The 20,279-nt window shown below is 46.0% G+C and overlaps 1 protein-coding gene across 2 annotated transcripts in view; it reads right to left on the bottom strand.

Moving 5' to 3' along the window:
- The window catches only part of PTEN (phosphatase and tensin homolog), a 303,421-nt gene that overhangs the window by 184,599 nt on the left and 98,543 nt on the right, over nt 1-20,279 (bottom strand). For both annotated transcript variants that reach the window (XM_069239896.1, XM_069239897.1), the window contains exon 4: nt 9,384-9,427. In XM_069239896.1, coding sequence (XP_069095997.1) covers nt 9,384-9,427 — 44 coding nt within the window. The remainder of the gene's footprint in view (nt 1-9,383; nt 9,428-20,279) is intronic.

The following is a 20,279-nucleotide window of genomic DNA, read 5'->3' as shown; positions in this document are numbered from 1 at the left end:
TGCCCGAATCTAGAAACAATACTACCTAATGTGAGAAATCACAAATCGAGGAAGAAATGGCCTAACGTTGAGCTTGCAGAAATACCATTCACCCATTTATCAGCAATGTTAGGCCGATTTCACACTTCACCTCCTAGACTTCACCTAAGAATGACATGAGAACTGGCCACTGCCACATTTATCCTTGAAGACAGGGATAAATGCCTTCTAGTGTTCAACAAAGATTGACAAAGGAGCTGCCTACAGGATATACCATTTTATACCACTTAGAGTCAGCAAGGATAAAAGTCTTTAGGTGCAGTGCGAGCGCAAATGACACTGGTCATATAAATGAGTTTGCAAACAGTGCCAACTTCAGATTTCGCTCCAATTTACTACAATCATAGTAGCAGGTGCAAAAAGCAACTGCCAGATATCTCCCAAGACAAGCAAAATGTCTGGTCTGGTGGTTTAGTGGACTAATCATCAGTCCACTTCAAGAATCTGTGCCTGATCATCATGGTCACAATTTCAAATCCCAGCATATCCACTCATCTTTCATAGTACAAAAGGTGATAAATAGGTATCCTTGAGTTGGGTAACAAACAAAACTTATTCTGTAACACAATATCCATTGGTTTACATAGAAGTCTTTCCTCCACGAAAATGAAGAATTTAAAAAGGAAGGAGAACTCTGTATACCTAAAAAGAGTTTTTGATATGCTTGACCCATCTGGGCATCTACTCCGTCATACGCTTCTGGAAAATAATGTCTTGGGAACATGTGCACAGACTACCAAGTGGCGGCTTCACACATTTCTGAAATAGGAATGTCTTAGTAAAGGCACTGTACCCAACTTTACCTCTGACTTTAAGACTGAACATCCACTCTACTTAAGTCTTATTAGCGAACTGATGAAGTATTCACACAACAATTGCATATTGACAGACTGCTTCATAGTGGCTAAACCTATTCAAGCAGGCTTGCAAACAGTAAATATGTGATCCGACTGACTATGGGCTTAAGTCCAACCAGTTAGAATTTCAGACTCTTAGGATTCTGGAAGAAAACTGGAATAAAGGTGGTCTCATTCACATGGAATTAGAACACAACTTGAAGAGGAAAATCCAGATGAGCCCTAAAAAAAAAAATCACTTTTTTCCTATGTAACACAGTGTAAGGCTCTTTGGAGAAGAGAGACTGTATCTCACCAACACTACAAGCATTGGTAATAACAACACAAGCAGTTTTCAATGTCAAATACTGGAGGAATGCTTTATGCATCAGTCTGAAAGTGTGGCATTAGTCTAGTGAGGACTCTTAAGCTCACACTGAGAGAAGGTCTCCTCAATGGTGGCAGTCCTTCCTAATATCTTCAAGAAAATATCTGACCACAGGCAATTTGAAAAAAATGAGGTTTGTGAAGGACCTTTTCTGTAAGATATAATGGCTGTGAGGTTTACCCTAAATTGCAGCTTTCATTTTTTCAGCTGGAGGAGATAAAGTATTGCTTCTTGGCATATGTGGTCAGATAAAAGCTGTCCATGATGCAGCAGGTACAGAACAGCTGCTATTAAAATTCTAGCTCAATGGCATTTAGCTTTGTTTATAATGCCCATTACTGTGGAAGATATTAATGGCAATACTGTGCAAGTTGAGGAGCCAAGCCACTAAATGAAACAATTGAGGGTTGAGATGCCACCTAGATTGTGTAAGGTGCAAAGTGTGCATGGTAGGCTCTTGTTGGCTGCTACAACAGATGCCGAAGCTCTGTGAACCAACACAGGCATTTGCAATCTGGATCTAGGGGCATCATCCTGCCCTTGCAGTAGGACAGCGTATTTCTTATCACTGGCATCAGGGGTATCAGAGGAAGAGCATCTCAAAACACCCCTGGACTAGTATTAAAAGTGCATTCCCCTTTGCTCCTGGTTGATAATATCCAATAGACTTCTAGTTGCAGATTACTCACCTTACAATTTCCCCCCAGGCGTCAGTCTGGATCTGGAGATTTTTCTTCACGCAGTACCTTTGCGTGCCGCTAGGTGGCGTCGGTCGACACCGCATCGGTCATTGCCTTGGTGGTGGGCGGATAGGATATCGCAGGTAGTATATTGGTGCCACCTGGGTGCACTGAAGTTCATCTTTTCTTTCCGTGCAAGTGTGCACGCAGATCTGGAGAGAGCTACACTTACATTGACTACCCACACTTTTTGAATGGCCTTTCACCTTTTAGTCGAAGTTTTTTGACATCTGGTGTGACGAGATGTTGTCTCATAAGACTGGCTTAAAGTCCTGCAACTCCTGTCACCAAAAGATGTTGGTGATGGATATGCACCTGTGTGTTTGTGGTGCTTGGAGAACGACCACAACCCGCAGTTGTGTTTCAACTGCCGGGCCATGAACCTGAAGGCTTTGAATGAGATGTCCCTAAAGCTACTTGCTCCCAATTGAGAATACGGTCCCTAGACCGCTCTCGAAGCCAATGCCCCTCCTCCTCATCCCACTCCAAATCCTTGAGTCATTCAGATGAGAAGTCGTTTTCTAAGAATCTGCTTCAGGATCCAGGTAGGCGTCAGTCGTACCCTTGTGGCCTTCCTAGACGGTGGTTCCAACGTGGACACTCCCCATGTCGCCTGGGCCCACAGTCGGTGTTGATCCCATACTCATCGCAGACTCCCAACACGGAGCTGGAGCAGCGTCACCAAACACCGAATCCGGCTTCGGTAGGGACTCTGGTTGATAGATTGGAGGTTGACTCTTATTCCTATGAATAAGACTTCAGTGAGGGTCTGGCGGGGTCGCTAGACCCTTTAGAATTCCAGTTTGAAGACCCTATGGACTGGGCTCAGGAACTGGGGAAGCCAGAAGTCTGGATACCTCCCATGACGCTGATATGCTTTCTCCTCCTACCATGGCTACTCCATGGTAGTGTAGAGATCGGTCGAGGTCTTGGGCCTCGAGCTGCCTTTGGTGGCTGTCAGGACCAATCTCCTGACTGAGGTGCTGGGGCTTCCACATCAGAAACCCTTTTGCCCTTTAATGAAGCCCTCATGGATGTCCTCCTGGGGACCTAGTCCAACAGAGTACAGGGGCTCCTATTAATAGTACAACAGCCCACCGCTATAGGCCTAACAACCTGGCTTTCCTGATACAAAACCCAACCCCAAGGAGCTTGGTCATCCAAGCCTCAACGGTCCCATGGCACGTTCTCTTCCGCTCCTATGGATAGGGAATCAAAGAGGCTGGACCACCTTGGGAAGAAGTTGTTCTCTTCCTTCAGCCTGGCATTGCAATCTGAGAGCACCGCATACTTTTTGGGCTGTTACACCCATACTTTATGGGACACGGTCGCGCAAGTGCTGCCACAGATCCCAGAGGAGGCTCAGGCCATTCTCTCCCAGGCTGCTGATGAAGGGAGGGACGCAGCAAAGTTCACAAACAGATATGGGCTGGATAGGACTGACTCCTTGGGCAGATTGGTTGCTTCAACGGTGGCCTTGAGGAGTTACGCCTGGTTAAGGACATCTGGCTTTTCAGGGCATGTCCAAAATACCCTTCATGGACATGCCCTTTGATGGCACCTGTCTCAGAGTCTAAGTAGACACAGAGCTCGAGCGCTTTCAGGAGTCCTGGACTACAGCCCAGTCCCTTGGTCTCACTGCTGTCACTCGTCCCCCCCCCGTCCCCCCTCAAGTCTGCTTTTTGCCCCTTTTGTGGCTATAGAGGGCACGCCCCCCGCCCAACCCCAAACTGCAGCCGTCAAACCTTTCCAGTCTGATGCTTCCCCATCAGGGACCAGTCAGTGGCAGGACTCTCCATCACCTGCCACCCCCGGAACACCATCACTTCAGACACATGGGTTTTACAAGTGGGCCGAAGGGGCTACTCCCTCCCCTTCAAAACTACTTCTCGATCCATGCGACCATCCTACGATCGGATGACGTAGGATCACCTGGCACTTCTCCGCGAGGTTACAGCTCTCTTTGCCAAGGGAGCCATAGAGAGGGTCCCTGTGTCAGAAATAGGTTGTGGTTGTTATTCCCTCTACTTTTTGATGCCCAAAAAGGACAAGGGCCGCCGGTCCCACAAACTCTTCCTTAGGAAGCCCTCCCCTGTGCAACTCCACCTGCCGCTGCTGCCTCTGCCTCAAATGAACTGGGAGCCTGGCTGACTCGCAGTTTGAGGCCCACCTCCACACGAAGGCTCCCGCCTGTGCCTCATCCCTGGTAGCCTAGTGGCTATCTGCAAGTAAGTATCCTGTGTCTCTTTACTCCTGCTTTTATATTTCTGCCTTTACCTCTGTTTTTTACTTTTGTTTTTATTTTCTGTCTTTTATTCCATTGTTTTCCCTCTCGTTTCTTTCTCTCTCCATTCACTCTCCCCAAGTTCTCTGCGTGCTGCTGCCCTTGCGGCCTTGCCCACCTCTCCCCCCTGCGAAGAGCTTTTCCCACCCTCCCGCCTCCCAGCTGACTGGACCCCCCACCTCCCTCCACTTCTTAATGACTGCCAAAGGCAAGCCCGTATGCGCTCATCTGCACCACGGATCCTGGTCCTCGATCCATCCATCCATCGGTTCAACGCCAACACTCTACGTGCCCTCAACCCAGAAAAATCCTTAGCCTGCCACCTAGCTGACCCCAGGAACACTCATGGACCTTTTTCATGCCACACATGCTCCTGCACCCTCCAAGGAACACCTCACGATCCTGTAAAAAGCACGGACGGCCACCTCAAGTGTATACTCCTAAACACACGCTCCCTCGCCAAGCATGCAGTAGAAGTCTGGGACCTCCTTGACACGACTACCCCAGATGTTGTCTTCTTCAAGGAGACATGGATCACCCCTACCTCTGCCCCTGACATCACCACAGCCATCCCGGACAACTACAAAATAATCCACAAGAACAGAGCCAACCGGCTTGTAGGAATCATTACCATAGTCTACAAGAGCACCCTCTGCCTGACAACCACCAACGACAAGTCACAATCTCAGCCAACCCATGAACATCTACACTTCCAGATTCAGACCAACTCCACTCCTCCATCAGTTGCACACTCATCTACAGGCTGCCTGGACCCTGACCCCAATTCTGCGAAGACATCGACAACCTCATCACCTTCCCCTCCCCAAAGCGCTAACCTCCTTTGACTACATCCTACTCTGAGACCTCAACTTCCACCTTGATACCCACGAAGACCTCAACACTACAAACCTACAGGACAACCTCCCAACACTCGGCCTCAAACAACTTGTCAACATCCTCCCCACAGAGCCGGACACATTCTCAACCTTCTCTTCTCAGCAGGGAACATCACCACCATCTCTCACACCTCCGAACACCATTGGACCGTCCACAAGTGCGTCCACTTTACTTTCACTAACACCACCACACGCCACTATGCCCCCCCCCCCCCCCCCTTGGTGGAAGCCAGGGTAAAGTTAAAGAAGCCCAACTGGCGTACGCTCTCAACCACCTCACCTACACCCCCTCGAACACAGCAGACGCTAATGAAGCTACACGCAATCAACACCGCTGGTTATCGGAATGCACCAATAACATAGCACTCCCCTAAGGAAAATTACATAGCAAAATACATAAATGGTTTACGGCAGACCTACCAGAACCCAAGCGCTCCTGCAGATGATTGGAACGGAAACGGAGGAACAGCAAATCAACCAGAGACCGCAGAGCCTACAATAAGGCAGTCACCATGCACCACTAGAACATCAGAGCTGCCAAAACAGCCACCATTCAAGAAGTCCGCAGTACCAGCACTCACAACAGCAAAGAGCTTTTCGCCAAATCAGCGCTCACAAACCCTGGGACAGACACCTCATCCATCCCTCCCAAGACCTCTGCAACGACCTTGCCACCTTTTTTCACCGAAAAATCCAGGACATTTACGAAGGCTTCAGGAACCAAAACTATCCTGGCACCACCCACTAACACCACCATGGACCCACCACAACACCAGATCCTGAACTCCTGGAACCCCATCACCAAAGAGAACACCCAAAGGCTCGTTAACTCCCTCCACTCAGGAGTACCCTCTGATCCGTGCCCTCATATTTTCAACCTGGCCAGAGCCACCATAGCACCTGAGCTCTGCTGAACTATCAACCGATCCTTCAAGACCGTCGCCTTCCCATCAGACTGGAAGCACGCTGATATCAACTCGCTGCTCAAGAAACCTACTGCCGACCCAAGGAAGCTGAAAAACTACAGACCCATCTCTCTGCCCCCTTTCCCAGCCAAAGTAACGGAAAAGACAGTCTATCTGCAACTCCAATTCCTCGAGACACACCAAATCCTAGGCCCATCCCAATCCGGATTCAGAAGCAACCAGAGCACCGAAACAACACTCCCATAAGCCGCTACTGACATACACATCATACTAGACCACAGATGCATGGCAGCACTCATCCTCTTTTTACCTCTCTGCTGCGTTTGACACCGTCTCCCACTCCACCCTCTGCGACAGACAACATGGCGCTGGTATCGGAGATAAAGCACTGGATTGGAGCAGGTCCTTCCTCACTGGAAGAACACAGTGTCAGATTACCGCCGTTCACCTCGGAACCCAAAGGCACATGCTGCAAAGTGCCCCAAGGATCATCACTTAACCTGACGCTTGTACATGGCTCCTCTAGCCAAGATCAAACAACACAGGCTAAACAGTCTGCTATGCCGATTATACCCAGCTGATCCTCTCCCTGTTCGATGGCTCTGCAAAGGCCAAGAGAAATGCCCATAACGTAAGGAGAGCAGTCGCCGCCTGGATGGAAGCCAGATGCCTCAAACTCGACTCGGAAAAGACAGAGATCCTCATAATCGGCTTTCGCCTGGAATGACTTCTGGTGGCCCACCGCAAAGGCAAACACCTCTGCTCCCATGGACCAAGCACGCAACCTGGGAACCATCCTGGACTCCTCTCTTTCCATGACCCGCAAAGTCAACGCTGTTTTATCGTTATGCTTCCACACCCTCGGACTCCTTGCAAACAATATTTTTAAGTGGATCCCCTTCGACAAGAGGAAGACCGACACCCACGCACTCGTCACTAGCAAACTAGACTGTGTCAACACACTCTATGCCGCAATCACCAAGAAACTATAATCAAGACTACAAAGGATCCAGAATGCAGCACCCAGACTCATCTTGGACATCCCCCCCCGACACAGCCACATCTCCTCTCACCTCAGAAACCTACACTGACACCGGTCAACGAGCGTGTCACATACAAACTCCTGATCCACACCTACAAGGCACTTCACAACATAGGACCGTCATACCCCAACCACCGCCTCGCCTTCTAGGTACCCAACACACATCTCTGCTGTTCCCAGATGCGAGGGTGATAAGCCACGCTTTAAATATCACTGATTGCTTGACTGAGGAAAGAGAAGTTCAAAATGCTAACTCTGGCTCAGGACCTATCTGTTCCGGACCCCATAGACTGAATGGTAGCGTTGGACTTGCAGAATGCCCTCAGATCTGCAAATGCCCCATGGATGGATCCTCATGCCTGGATAGCTGTATTTTTTTACCTTTAGTAACTCTGAAACGACTGAAGAGATTTAGACTTACTTACAACAAGCATTTACAATGCAACGGGTCTTGCAGTTGCTTGAGTTAGAGGTATCAGGTTTGTAAATTCCTAACTGGAATTTTCTTGCCACATAATTTGAAAATGAAAAGTAAAATGGTTGACATAAGCAAGCTGATTCAAAGCACCATGGTGGCCATAAGTACGAGCGTGAAGTAGAACACAAAAGGAAAAGGAAGTTCACTCACAGTCAAACGTATCAGCAAATGGGCAATTATCCATGTAGCAGGGTCGATGGCCAAGGTGGTAACAAAACTGCCCCAAAGAGGGACAAACAAAGTACTTACAAATGATAAAGGATTTTTGAAAGCCAAGTCCATGAACAAGTGATAGTGATGGGCGTGCGGTGGGCATGGGTAAAAGGCCACAGATAGATTACAACAGGCCAGAGCGCCTGACCTAAAAAGGGCTCTTGCTAGATCAAGATCTAGTGATTTAGCACTCCGCAAAATTTGAAGAAATTACATTCAGCAGTTCGGGCTGTAGCCGTGTCTCAAAATTCAAAAATTCCTATAGATATTGCATAGATATACATACAAAAAAAAGAATTTAAAAAGAAAAGCGCTGGGAAGGTGGAAGTCCCAGGAACAAGGAATAAACCTAGGAGAGTGGTACCGTGTATCCTCCTTTATTTTAAACATGCCCCTGGGGCCTGGCTCACCCAGGGACTTCAATTTAACTGTTTTCTTTAATTTTTACAGCAAATTTGCAACACTGTCACAAATTCGCACAATAAAATTAAAAAAAAATTAAAAAATTAAATTGCTTTTTGCCCTGTCTGGGACCCCAGTACCCAGAGCGAAGGTGTCAGAGTGTCCATACCATGGACCCTTTTTTTTTTTTGGTACTCCGATAAGCCAAGCCCCAAGATGGCTACCAAAACTTCCTGGTTGAAGTGTTGGCAGCCAACCAGAGCTCTGCATTCCCCTGCACGAGCTAGTCGTTTTTAGGGAAGTTGTGCCAAGAGATGAACAAATTTGGATTTCCTTAAATTTCTCAATAAGCTACAGAACGGATTTACATCAAACAAAGCGTAATCTGCATATCAAAAGTTCCCATTCCACCCAAATTTAGTATAGTTCCATCCAGATGTTCGGCTGTAGTCGTGTTCAAAACTTCTATGCAAATTAACATGGGAAACGCACGTTTTGACAACCCCCTTTTTCTCGGCCCCCGCTTGACGGAGCACCCTGAAAGTTTGTGCCCAACAAGAATCACGGGCACACTTTTTTGGGGGGAAAATTTAATTAAGATTCGTCAAACAACACTTAAGATATAGGCAAGTCAAAAAATGCTTTTTCTATGGAAACATGGTCCTAACTATAATTACCTACTGACGGTCGCCAATATACACAGACACACATACACACAATTTCAAAAGCCCATAAGCCCATTTTTTTAACATCCTTTTATACGTTGGCAGGCCATATTGATCAGCGTTTCTGTAAAAACCATAGCAAATTATTAACAAAATAATGCCTAGTGTTCACGATTATAAATGAAGATCGTCCCATGGAGGAGAAAAGAGGTTTCTCAGAGTGCAGTAAAATGTTTCTATGTATAACAATCATTATCTGGCTCATTCTAAGATGGTCCGTTTAAACACACCTGAAAGTTCATGGGACACCACCTTGTTATTTTTATTTATTAAAACTGATACTGGCTAACTGTCACACATAGTAGGCAAATAAGTGCATAACAATCTCCAATCTCAACACTGAGGCCAGTGTACTAGTGTTAATTAGCACTCGCTTTAGCAGTAATATCAAGAAAGAGAAACCTTGAAACTTACCTCTACAATTAAATTTGGTGGTATCATAATGTCTTTCAGCGCACCTACAACAGAAAATGCAATTTGTATAAAATATCTTATTAAAAAATGAACAGTCTTAAGCTCAATAAACTTTCTGAAACTAACCGATGTAGTGCGGTTGCATTCACATTCAGACAGTATAGGTCACTGCACAAGATCAAATCCTTCAAAGTACAGGCTAGGTTTATCAAGCAACGAATTAATAATTACAATAATAATAATACGGATTACACAAGAGTTAAGCATATGAATCACCTTTCCACAAATGTAACAAAACAAAGTTGTACATGCTCCACTATCCTAGCAAATATGAACAAAAACTTTTAACAAGAAGGCAATAGGCTTTTAAACCCCCTTGCCCCCAAATCCACGCCCCCTTCCTATCCCCTACCCTCCGACCGAGTTCAAATTGAGGTTTATGTAGGCTTTAAAGAGAACAGAGTTAACCAAAGATTGAAATTTAGGCAAGTAGACGGAGTTCCTAGATAACATAAGTATCTGGGATTCTACACTGAACAGGTCAGAGGTTTGAGGCTAAGTGAAATCCTGGCTCTCAGAACTGTACTGCAGATTGGAAATCAAGGAGATGCAATCAAAATTACTACAACCAGACAGTATGTGAGAAACAAAGAACCAACTATTACCACTCAGTGCAAAACTGAAAGCTTTACCATGAAGGGAGAATGCTCAACTGCTGCAAAATCACAGACCTGGATTACTTGTTAAAGCATACCAATCACACTGAACACATTTTTTTGTGGTCTGCTTAATCTAGCCAAATACAACTGTCTAACAAAATACAAATGACTCCACTCGATACATAAGAGCACCACTTTCTTTGATGGGACACATTAAGTCACTGCTCTTCAACTGTTAATGTAGTCCTTACTGTGGTTTGTTAATGGAAAGATCAACTCATTCAAACTGAAATTGTTATACGAAAGACTCTAAAGTGAAGAAAACTGAGTAAGCTTAATGCTGTTGTTAAATTGAAATCCTTCAATACCAACTGTCACTGACTGGCAATGCCCCAAAAAGTGAAATAACTTACAAATCAGAGACGTAATGTAGTCAGCACCACTTAGTGATAAGATCTGACATGTTAGCTAACAAATCTAATAAATCTATATCTATCACCTCAGGTGTGGGGCCAGTAGATGAGACATGCAGCTTTTCTCACTACATCCTCATCTTTCTTAGACGTTCTCTCTCCCTTAGTGACACCTTAAATGAACGCATTACAAGTCCGCACAACAGAGGTTCAGTATTAAACTTAAAAAGTCTATGAGTAAAGACATTTCCGTGGAAGGAACAGCTTGTCCTTCCATTGTCCCCACTGGACGGAAAGTCACAAGGAGAGGTGGGCAAAATGTGTCAGTGAATGCAATTGTCTTAGAAGAACAAAATGATTTTGCCCAGCTCTCCAACATGTTCAGAGAATTAGTAACATGCTCTCTTCCAAATGCAGAGTGGGAATAAAAAGCTTGCTTGTTATACATTTGCATGCTATGTACATATTTGAAATGGGTATTCTTGCTCCTGTAGTTGGAGGACGGATGATGGAATTGCGAGTCCTTGATAATGACTTCCCTACTTTATTCACATAACTCCAAGCTGCAGCTCTGCACATGTCCCAGGCAAAAAGACTCCTTAAGAAAGCCAACTTGAAAGCCTATCATTTGCAGTTCATGCCTTTGGGATTAGTTGCCTCTGTACTGCTGAACACTGTGAATAACGATGTAATCATACATTCAATATATACAACATATCTCTCTTGACAACTATCAGCAGAGTACTTTTGGCTCACGATTGTAGGTTTCTAAAAATAAAGAAATAAAACACAAGTAAAGCATAAACCTGATTGACATGAGGTATGAAACAAAGTTAGTTAGAAAGAAGTATTCCGAGATTTCCCCCCCACCACCACCTTCTCTATGCAACAACTCTGTCTAGGAATGTCTGGTATTCACTCTTCAGCCTATAAAACGCGACTCACGGTGCTACTTACAAAGACTGTTCCTTGAGACTGAAGCAATGTATATGTTGAAAAGGTGCCAACATTAATGCAGAAGGGGCAACAATGGGATGTGATGTCAGAAATGAGAGTTTTTGTGCAAAATCCAAGTCCCTCTATCAGCATTTTTGTGATTTCGCTAATATATGTAAATCGTCAACCTTTTCATGGAAGTAACTTATACTGGCAACTGTACACGGATGCCTAAGGCAAAGTAAAAACTACATCAGCAATTTCAATATTGCATGTAAATCTAGGGTATCTATCTTTGGGAACATGTATGTTTTACATATTTTTTGTATAACAAAACATGTTCTTACATATTCTTGCTTCAATGTGTAGATCCAAACATCTGAGTACATATGTATACAGCTGAACTCAAAGCATACAAAGCCAAGGCTCAGTCACCAAATACAGACCAACAGTTTATGAGTTTCCAGTGTGACAAAAAAAAAATCTTTATGAGTTAAACAGCGGGAACCATTGTCTTTCAGATCTGACTTGGCACTTGAGCTACGAGTGCTAGAGTTTTCTAAAGTTGAAAAGGCTATGCAAAACAATATGGCAAAAGTGTATTCCGCTGGAGTGAGCCTGCAGAGGTATGGATGCAGACTTAGCATTTAACATTTTGCTGGAGCTCGACAGAACAAGGTCTGAAGCGTCTCTATTGTGAAAAACTTCAAAGACTTGATGGTCTCATGCCCAATCATGTAGGACACAACTGTCTCAAATTAGACCGTCAAGAAGACTTAGGGCCTCACTACGCCCTGGCGGCTGGTGGTACGCTGGCGGTAACACCGCCAACAGGCTGGCAGTGTACCGGCAGTGAATTATGACTGTGGCGCATTAGTCACGGCCATACCGCCGGCCCCTCCAACTGACCGCCAGGCAGTCTTGCCCTGGGGATTATGAGTCCCCAACTGCCAGCCTGTCCATGGTGGTAAGGGGGACTCGGGGTGCCCCTGCACTGCCCATGCCCAAGTCATAATAGGGAGCCAAATGTACCACCAGTACTGGCGGTATAGTGGCGCCCACGGCTTCGGCGGTCTTTTAGTAAGACTGCTGAAGTCGTAATGAGGGCCTTAGTTTAGATATGGTACATATTAGACTAGGTATATTCCTGTGCACAGCTTACTATCATATTTATTGCAATATGTTATAAAAGGGGGCCCCCTTAATTGGCAGTGGTTTGCACACTGTCCAAGTAGGGACCCTCATTCTAGTCAGGGTAAGGGAGTATCCCCCCTTGGCAGCTTCGCACATCAGGATTATCTCAGAGACAATGTGTAGTGTTTGTACATGCACACAGCAATACAGTGAAAACACCACAAAAGTACTTCCAACACCAGTTTAGAAAAAGTAGCCAAAATTTATTTGACCATAACAAGACTGAAACAATAGAAAATCCAACATGCATAAGTAAATATACACATTTTCAAAGATGATATATTTTAGTATAGCGCTTAGCAACACAATAGTTCCAGCTGCTACTATCACAACATCATGACGGAGTAGTTTCCAAGAATCCGATGCCACTTGCCAGGGAGTGTGGGCTAGTCACTGCACTGCATGGACCCCGGGTACAGTACCTTCAAAGACTATGAGGAAGTAAAGATGTTGCACGGAGTTGAGGAGGTGAGGCGTCACTGGAGACTGTGCGGCATCGGTTCCTTACTGCCACCAGTGAGGCAAGGCGTCAATTCCTTACATTAAAGCGGGATCGATGAATCCTGCTGGTCAAGACGTTAGGTGTCAACTTTGCAGTTTTGCTATTACACCACAGAGCCACAGGTGCTGCGTGGAGTGGGTGTCACAGACAGTGACACAGCACTCAGGACTCACACAATGGTGTGACTTCGGAGGCACTGCATCCGTGTTAGGCCTGCACTGTAGGTCACAGTCATTGCACTCAAGGGGGACCACAGCTCGGGTGCAAGGAGTCAGACAGCGGCACCGGTTTCAAAGTCACCCTGGAGTCGATGTGCCTAGTTTCTTCATAGCTGCACCACAGCAGCTCACTTCCATGGGCCAAGAAACTGGATTTGGCACAACCTGGCAAGTCAGGACTCTCAGCAAAAAAAAGTCCAGGAGCTGACGGGGGAAATATTTGATGTCCCTGAGAATACGCAAAAGGAGGTAAGCTCAGTCTAAGCCCTTGGAGAACCTTTGGAAGCAGGATGTAGAAAGCAAAGTCCAGTAACTTTCACTCCCAAGTCGAAAGCAGCAGGCCAACACAATAAAGCACCAGGCAGGGTGGCTGTCCCTTCTATAGCATCCAGCTCTTTTTCCTGGCAAAATGTCCTCAGTCCAGCAGTGTCCTAACTATGTGAGGTCAGAGGTCAATTACTTACACTCATTTCTGTCTTTGAAGTAGCCTAACTTCAAAGAGAAGTCTTTGTAGTGCACAAACCCCCACCTTTCTCTTCCCTGGCCCCAGACACTCCAGGGGTGGTAGACTGCTTTGTGTGAGGAACAGCATAGGCCTATTCATGTGTAAGTGTCAGCTCCTCCCACCACTCTATCTCTGGAAGACCCATCAGCCTGGTGATGGGCCATTAGGATATGCAGGGCACACCTCAGCTGCCTTTGTGTGACTGTCTAGCATGAATGCACAACCACCCAACCATCATCCTGACACAGACTGGTATTCAGCAGATAGGCAGAGGCACAGAATGACTACGCAAGGAAATGCCCACTTTCTAAAAGTGGTACTTTCAAACTCACAATTCAAAAAAACAACTTATCTGCTCTGTAAGGAAATGCCTCCTTGGCATGGTTGCCCCCTGACTTTTTGCCTTTGCTGATGCTATGTTTACAATTGAAAGTGTGCTGAGGCCTGCTAACCAGGCCCCAGCACCAGTGTTCTTTCCCTAACCTGTACTTTTGTATCCACAATTGGCAGACCTTGGCATCCAGATAAGTCCCTTGTAACTGGTACTTCTAGTACCAAGGGCCCTGATGCCAAGGAAGGTCTCTAAGGGCTGCAGCATGTCTTATGCCACCCTGGAGACCTCTCACTCAGCACAGACACACTGCTTGCCAGCTTGTGTGTGCTAGTGAGGACAAAACGAGTAAGTCGACATGGCACTCCCCTCAGGGTGCCATGCCAGCCTCTCACTGCCTATGCAGTATAGGTAAGACACCCCTCTAGCAGGCCTTACAGCCCTAAGGCAGGGTGCACTATACCATAGGTGAGGGTACCAGTGCATGAGCATGGTACCCCTACAGTGTCTAAACAAAACCTTAGACATTGTAAGTGCAGGGTAGCCATAAGAGTATATGGTCTGGGAGTCTGTCAAACACGAACTCCACAGCACCATAATGGCTACACTGAAAACTGGGAAGTTTGGTATCAAACTTCTCAGCACAATAAATGCACACTGATGCCAGTGTACATTTTATTGTAAAATACACCACAGAGGGCACCTTAGAGGTGCCCCCTGAAACTTAACCGACTGTCTGTGTAGGCTGACTAGTTCCAGCAGCCTGCCACACCAGAGACATGTTGCTGGCCCCATGGGGAGAGTGCCTTTGTCACTCTGAGGCCAGTAACAAAGCCTGCACTGGGTGGAGATGCTAACACCTCCCCCAGGCAGGAGCTGTGACACCTGGCGGTGAGCCTCAAAGGCTCACCCCTTTGTCACAGCCCAGCAGGGCACTCCAGCTTAGTGGAGTTGCCCGCCCCCTCCGGCCACGGCCCCCACTTTTGGCGGCAAGGCTGGAGGGAACAAAGAAAGCAACAAGGAGGAGTCACTGGCCAGTCAGGACAGCCCCTAAGGTGTCCTGAGCTGAAGTGACTCTAACTTTTAGAAATCCTCCATCTTGCAGATGGAGGATTCCCCCAATAGGGTTAGGATTGTGACCCCCTCCCCTTGGGAGGAGGCACAAAGAGGGTGTACCCACCCTCAGGGCTAGTAGCCATTGGCTACTAACCCCCCAGACCTAAACACGCCCTTAAATTTAGTATTTAAGGGCTACCCTGAACCCTAGAAAATTAGATTCCTGCAACTACAAGAAGAAGGACTGCCTAGCTGAAAACCCCTGCAGCGGAAGACCAGAAGACGACAACTGCCTTGGCTCCAGAAACTCACCGGCCTGTCTCCTGCCTTCCAAAGATCCTGCTCCAGCGACGCCTTCCAAAGGGACCAGCGACCTCGACATCCTCTGAGGACTGCCCCTGCTTCGAAAAGACAAGAAACTCCCGAGGACAGCGGACCTGCTCCAAGAAAAGCTGCAACTTTGTTTCCAGCAGCTTTAAAGAACCCTGCAAGCTCCCCGCAAGAAGCGTGAGACTTGCAACACTGCACCCGGCGACCTCGACTCGGCTGGTGGAGATCCGACGCCTCAGGAGGGACCCCAGGACTACTCTGATACTGTGAGTACCAAAACCTGTCCCCCCTGAGCCCCCACAGCGCCGCCTGCAGAGGGAATCCCGAGGCTTCCCCTGACCGCGACTCTTTGAACCTAAAGTCCCGACGCCTGGGAGAGACCCTGCACCCGCAGCCCCCAGGACCTGAAGGACCGGACTTTCACTGGAAAAGTGACCCCCAGGAGTCCCTCTCCCTTGCCCAAGTGGAGGTTTCCCCGAGGAATCCCCCCCTTGCCTGCCTGCAGCGCTGAAGAGATCCCGAGATCTCTCATAGACTAACATTGCGAACCCGACGCCTGTTCCTACACTGCACCCGGCCGCCCCCGCGCTGCTGAGGGTGAAATTTCTGTGTGGACTTGTGTCCCCCCCGGTGCCCTACAAAACCCCCCTGGTCTGCCCTCCGAAGACGCGGGTACTTACCTGCAAGCAGACCGGAACCGGGGCACCCCCTTCTCTCCATTCTAGCCTATGTGTTTTGGGCACCACTTTGAACTCTGCACCTGACCGGCCCTGAGCTGCTGGTGTGGTGACTTTGGGGTTGCTCTGAACCCCCAACGGTGGGCTACCTTGGACCAAGAACTAAGCCCTGTAAGTGTCTTACTTACCTGGTTGACCTAACAAATACTTACCTCCCCTAGGAACTGTGAAAATTGCACTAAGTGTCCACTTTTAAAACAGCTAGTTGTCAATAACTTGAAAAGTATACATGCAATTTTGATGATTTGAAGTTCCTAAAGTACTTACCTGCAATACCTTTCGAATGAGATATTACATATAGAATTTGAACCTGTGGTTCTTAAAATAAACTAAGAAAAGATATTTTTCTATATAAAAACCTATTGGCTGGATTTGTCTCTGAGTGTGTGTACCTCATTTATTGTCTATGTGTATGTACAACAAATGCTTAACACTACTCCTTGGATAAGCCTACTGCTCGACCACACTACCACAAAATAGAGCATTAGTATTATCTATTTTTACCACTATTTTACCTCTAAGAGGAACCCTTGGACTCTGTGCATGCTATTCCTTACTTTGAAATAGCACATACAGAGCCAACTTCCTACATTGGTGGATCAGCGGTGGGGTACAAGACTTTGCATTTGCTGGACTACTCAGCCAATACCTGATCACACGACAAATTCCAAAATTGTCATTAGAAATTGATTTTTGCAATTTGAAAAGTTTTCTAAATTCTTAAAAGACCTGCTAGGGCCTTGTGTTAGATCCTGTTTAGCATTTCTTTTAGAGTTTAAAAGTTTGTAAAAGTTTGAATTAGATTCTAGAACCAGTTGTAGATTCTTAAAAAGTATTCCAACTTTTAGAAGCAAAATGTCTAGCACAGATGTGACTGTGGTGGAACTCGACACCACACCTTACCTCCATCTTAAGATGAGGGAGCTAAGGTCACTCTGTAAAATAAAGAAAATAACAATGGGCCCCAAACCTACCAAAATACAGCTCCAGGAGCTTTTGGCAGAGTTTGAAAAGGCCAACCCCTCTGAGGGTGGCAACTCAGAGGAAGAGGATAGTGACTTGGAGGACAATTCCCCCCTACCAATCCTATCTAGGGAGAACAGGGTCCCTCAAACCCTGACTCCAAAAATAATAGTCAGAGATGCTGGTTCCCTCACAGGAGAGACCAACACCTCTGAAATCACTGAGGATAGCCCCAGTGAAGAGGACATCCAGTTAGCCAGGATGGCCAAAAGATTGGCTTTGGAAAGACAGATCCTAGCCATAGAGAGGGAAAGACAAGAGATGGGCCTAGGACCCATCAATGGTGGCAGCAACATAAATAGGGTCAGAGATTCTCCTGACATGTTGAAAATCCCCAAAGGGATTGTAACTAAATATGAAGATGGTGATGACATCACCAAATGGTTCACAGCTTTTGAGAGGGCTTGTGTAACCAGAAAAGTGAACAGATCTCACTGGGGTGCTCTCCTTTGGGAAATGTTCACAGGAAAGTGTAGGGATAGACTCCTCACACTCTCTGGACAAGATGCAGAATCTTATGACCTCATGAAGGGTACCCTGATTGAGGGCTTTGGATTCTCCACTGAGGAGTATAGGATTAGATTCAGGGGGGCTCAAAAATCCTCGAGCCAGACTATCTATTTTTACCACTATTTTACCTCTAAGAGGAACCCTTGGACTCTGTGCATGCTATTCCTTACTTTGAAATAGCACATACAGAGCCAACTTCCTACATGCTCCCAATGGGAAAATACACTTAAAAGATATTTCAAGGCAATCCCCATGTTACCCTATGGGAGAGATAGACCCAGCAATAGTGTTGACCTAATATAGCAGTATTTCACTATCAGAACATATAAAGCACACCAATATATACTCTACCTTCTAAGTACACTGCACCCTGCTCATGGAGATGGCTTGGGCCTACTTTAGGGGTGACTTACATGTAATAAAAAGGAAGGTTTGGGTCTGGCAAGTGGGTGCACTTGCCAGGTCGAAATGGCAGTTTAAAACTGTACACACACACAACACTGCAGTTTCAGGTCTGAGACAGGTATACAGGGCTACTCATGTGGGTGGCACAATCAGTGCTGCAGGCCGACTAGTAGCATTGGATTTACAGGCCCTTGGCAAACACTGCACTCTACTAAGGACATACTTGTAAATCAGATATGCCAATCTTGGAGAAATCACCAATACAATTTACACATGGAGTACTTGCACTGTGGCACTGGTCAGCATTGGTAAAGTCACCAGAGTCAAAGCCAGAAAAAAAACTAAATTCAGCACAGTATCAAAAACGGGAGGTCAGAAGCAAAAAGAGAGAGGAAACCATGCCAAAAGCTGACAGGTCTAACACGATAGCTATGGAAAACAAGGCTCCACAAGAAGAAGTAAAAATATATATTATGGTAGCGTTATCCATCAGGTTCATCACTAACTTGCCACTTAATTTTCTCTGAAAAGGGCTCAGAGTGAAGATCAACACAATTTAAGTGCCAAAGGAATAAAATACTGTTGAGTCTTGCACATGCCATTTCCTGCACTACAATGTGCACCCCAAAGCACCCCAACACATCAGGGGAGTTTTGATGCAATGGTCTGCTGTGGAATCGGAGCGGTTAAAGGGCCCCCTGACTTACAAAGCAATGATTTCCACGACTGTAAACAGTGTACACTCTGCACAAGAGTTCATTATCCAGTTAGACCAAAGACTAACCATTGGCCACTAAAGAACTAATACAGCTGCATACATGTAGCTTAACTCTTGGTAAGGTCTAATGCAGGAGACCATTCTGTGAGAGGAGTAACTGTGTGGGCTCAACTTTTAGAAGGAATCAAGTGTTTGGTTAAACACTATGAATGTTTCAGACTATTTTGCCTGAAGCAACTTCCTGCCTTTGGCGTTGGGAATGATGACTGGGTGATTATAAATTGAGTGGCTCTTCTGGCCACATCAAACTAGGGGGGCTGCTGCTGTTTCTTTGGCGAGATTTCATTTTACCATGCTCTCTGGGGAAAAAAATAAAGAAACTGTAGGAGTTCCCTCTACATTGTTCACCACAGGTGGTACCATTTATGGTCTGTGATAAAAAAGCTTAACCTTACTGTGAGCGGTGTTTGGCTTAGTAGACTGCCTATTCATGTGTAAAGCTAACAAGGCCTTTTCTCTTGCAGGCTCAGTGCAAACCAATTAGAAAGCCTTGCTCACAAGGGTCTAAGAGCATGATGAAATATAATTACATGTTTATGACCTAAAGTTAAGGTGACACGTTGGCATCTCAACCAAAAACCTACCACAATGCAAGTTCGCCAATTGTCCATTACTGCAGTAAGGAGAAACAGACAACTACCACAGTCTGGACAATGTCTATCCCCTAAATGTTGCTATTATTGCTTTGCCTACAGAAGGTACCACAGTAAAGTTGCTTCCTCTCTAGGAGGCATGGCGAGCACAACCAGACATCTTTCTACAAGTTACATAGGTTTCAAATGTTATTTGAGCTCCTTTGCGTGCTTAGTTTTGCAAACCCCTCCTTAACATGAGACTGCATGCTAGAAAGAAAAAAAAGGAGGAAAACAACCTTTTTTGGTGTCATTGTGGACTTTCAGGTCAGCCAGGTCCTATAGGCAATCTAGTCCCGAGGTTAACATACGTTGTATAAAATTATATCATCCTGGAGGCAACAGGATTCTTAAAATGGTATTCTTTGTTTTTCATTTGCCATTTTACCCTAAGTGTATTTGCAGCTAAAGCATGTTATTGGTGTTTTGCATGAGGGTTTTAGATGTCCCCAAGTCTCTAAAACGTTGTTTTGACGCTGATGTTTTCTGTGTACCAGATAGGAAGAGAGATTTCAGTTGAGCCCTGCACATAATGCAGAAGGAGTCAACATATTTTGTTTTGCCCGCAGCAGAGCTACAATTCATGCTTTTACGAGAGACATGAAGTTAATAGCTTGATTGGTGTCTGTCCTTGACAACAGAAAGTTGGACCAGAAAAAGGAGTATA

This window comes from Pleurodeles waltl, chromosome 6 (assembly GCF_031143425.1).
Source record: "Pleurodeles waltl isolate 20211129_DDA chromosome 6, aPleWal1.hap1.20221129, whole genome shotgun sequence".
Lineage (NCBI taxonomy): Eukaryota > Metazoa > Chordata > Amphibia > Caudata > Salamandridae > Pleurodeles > Pleurodeles waltl.
The sequence above is the reverse complement of the archived record's forward strand: the minus strand, read 5'-3'. Positions and strand labels throughout refer to the sequence as shown.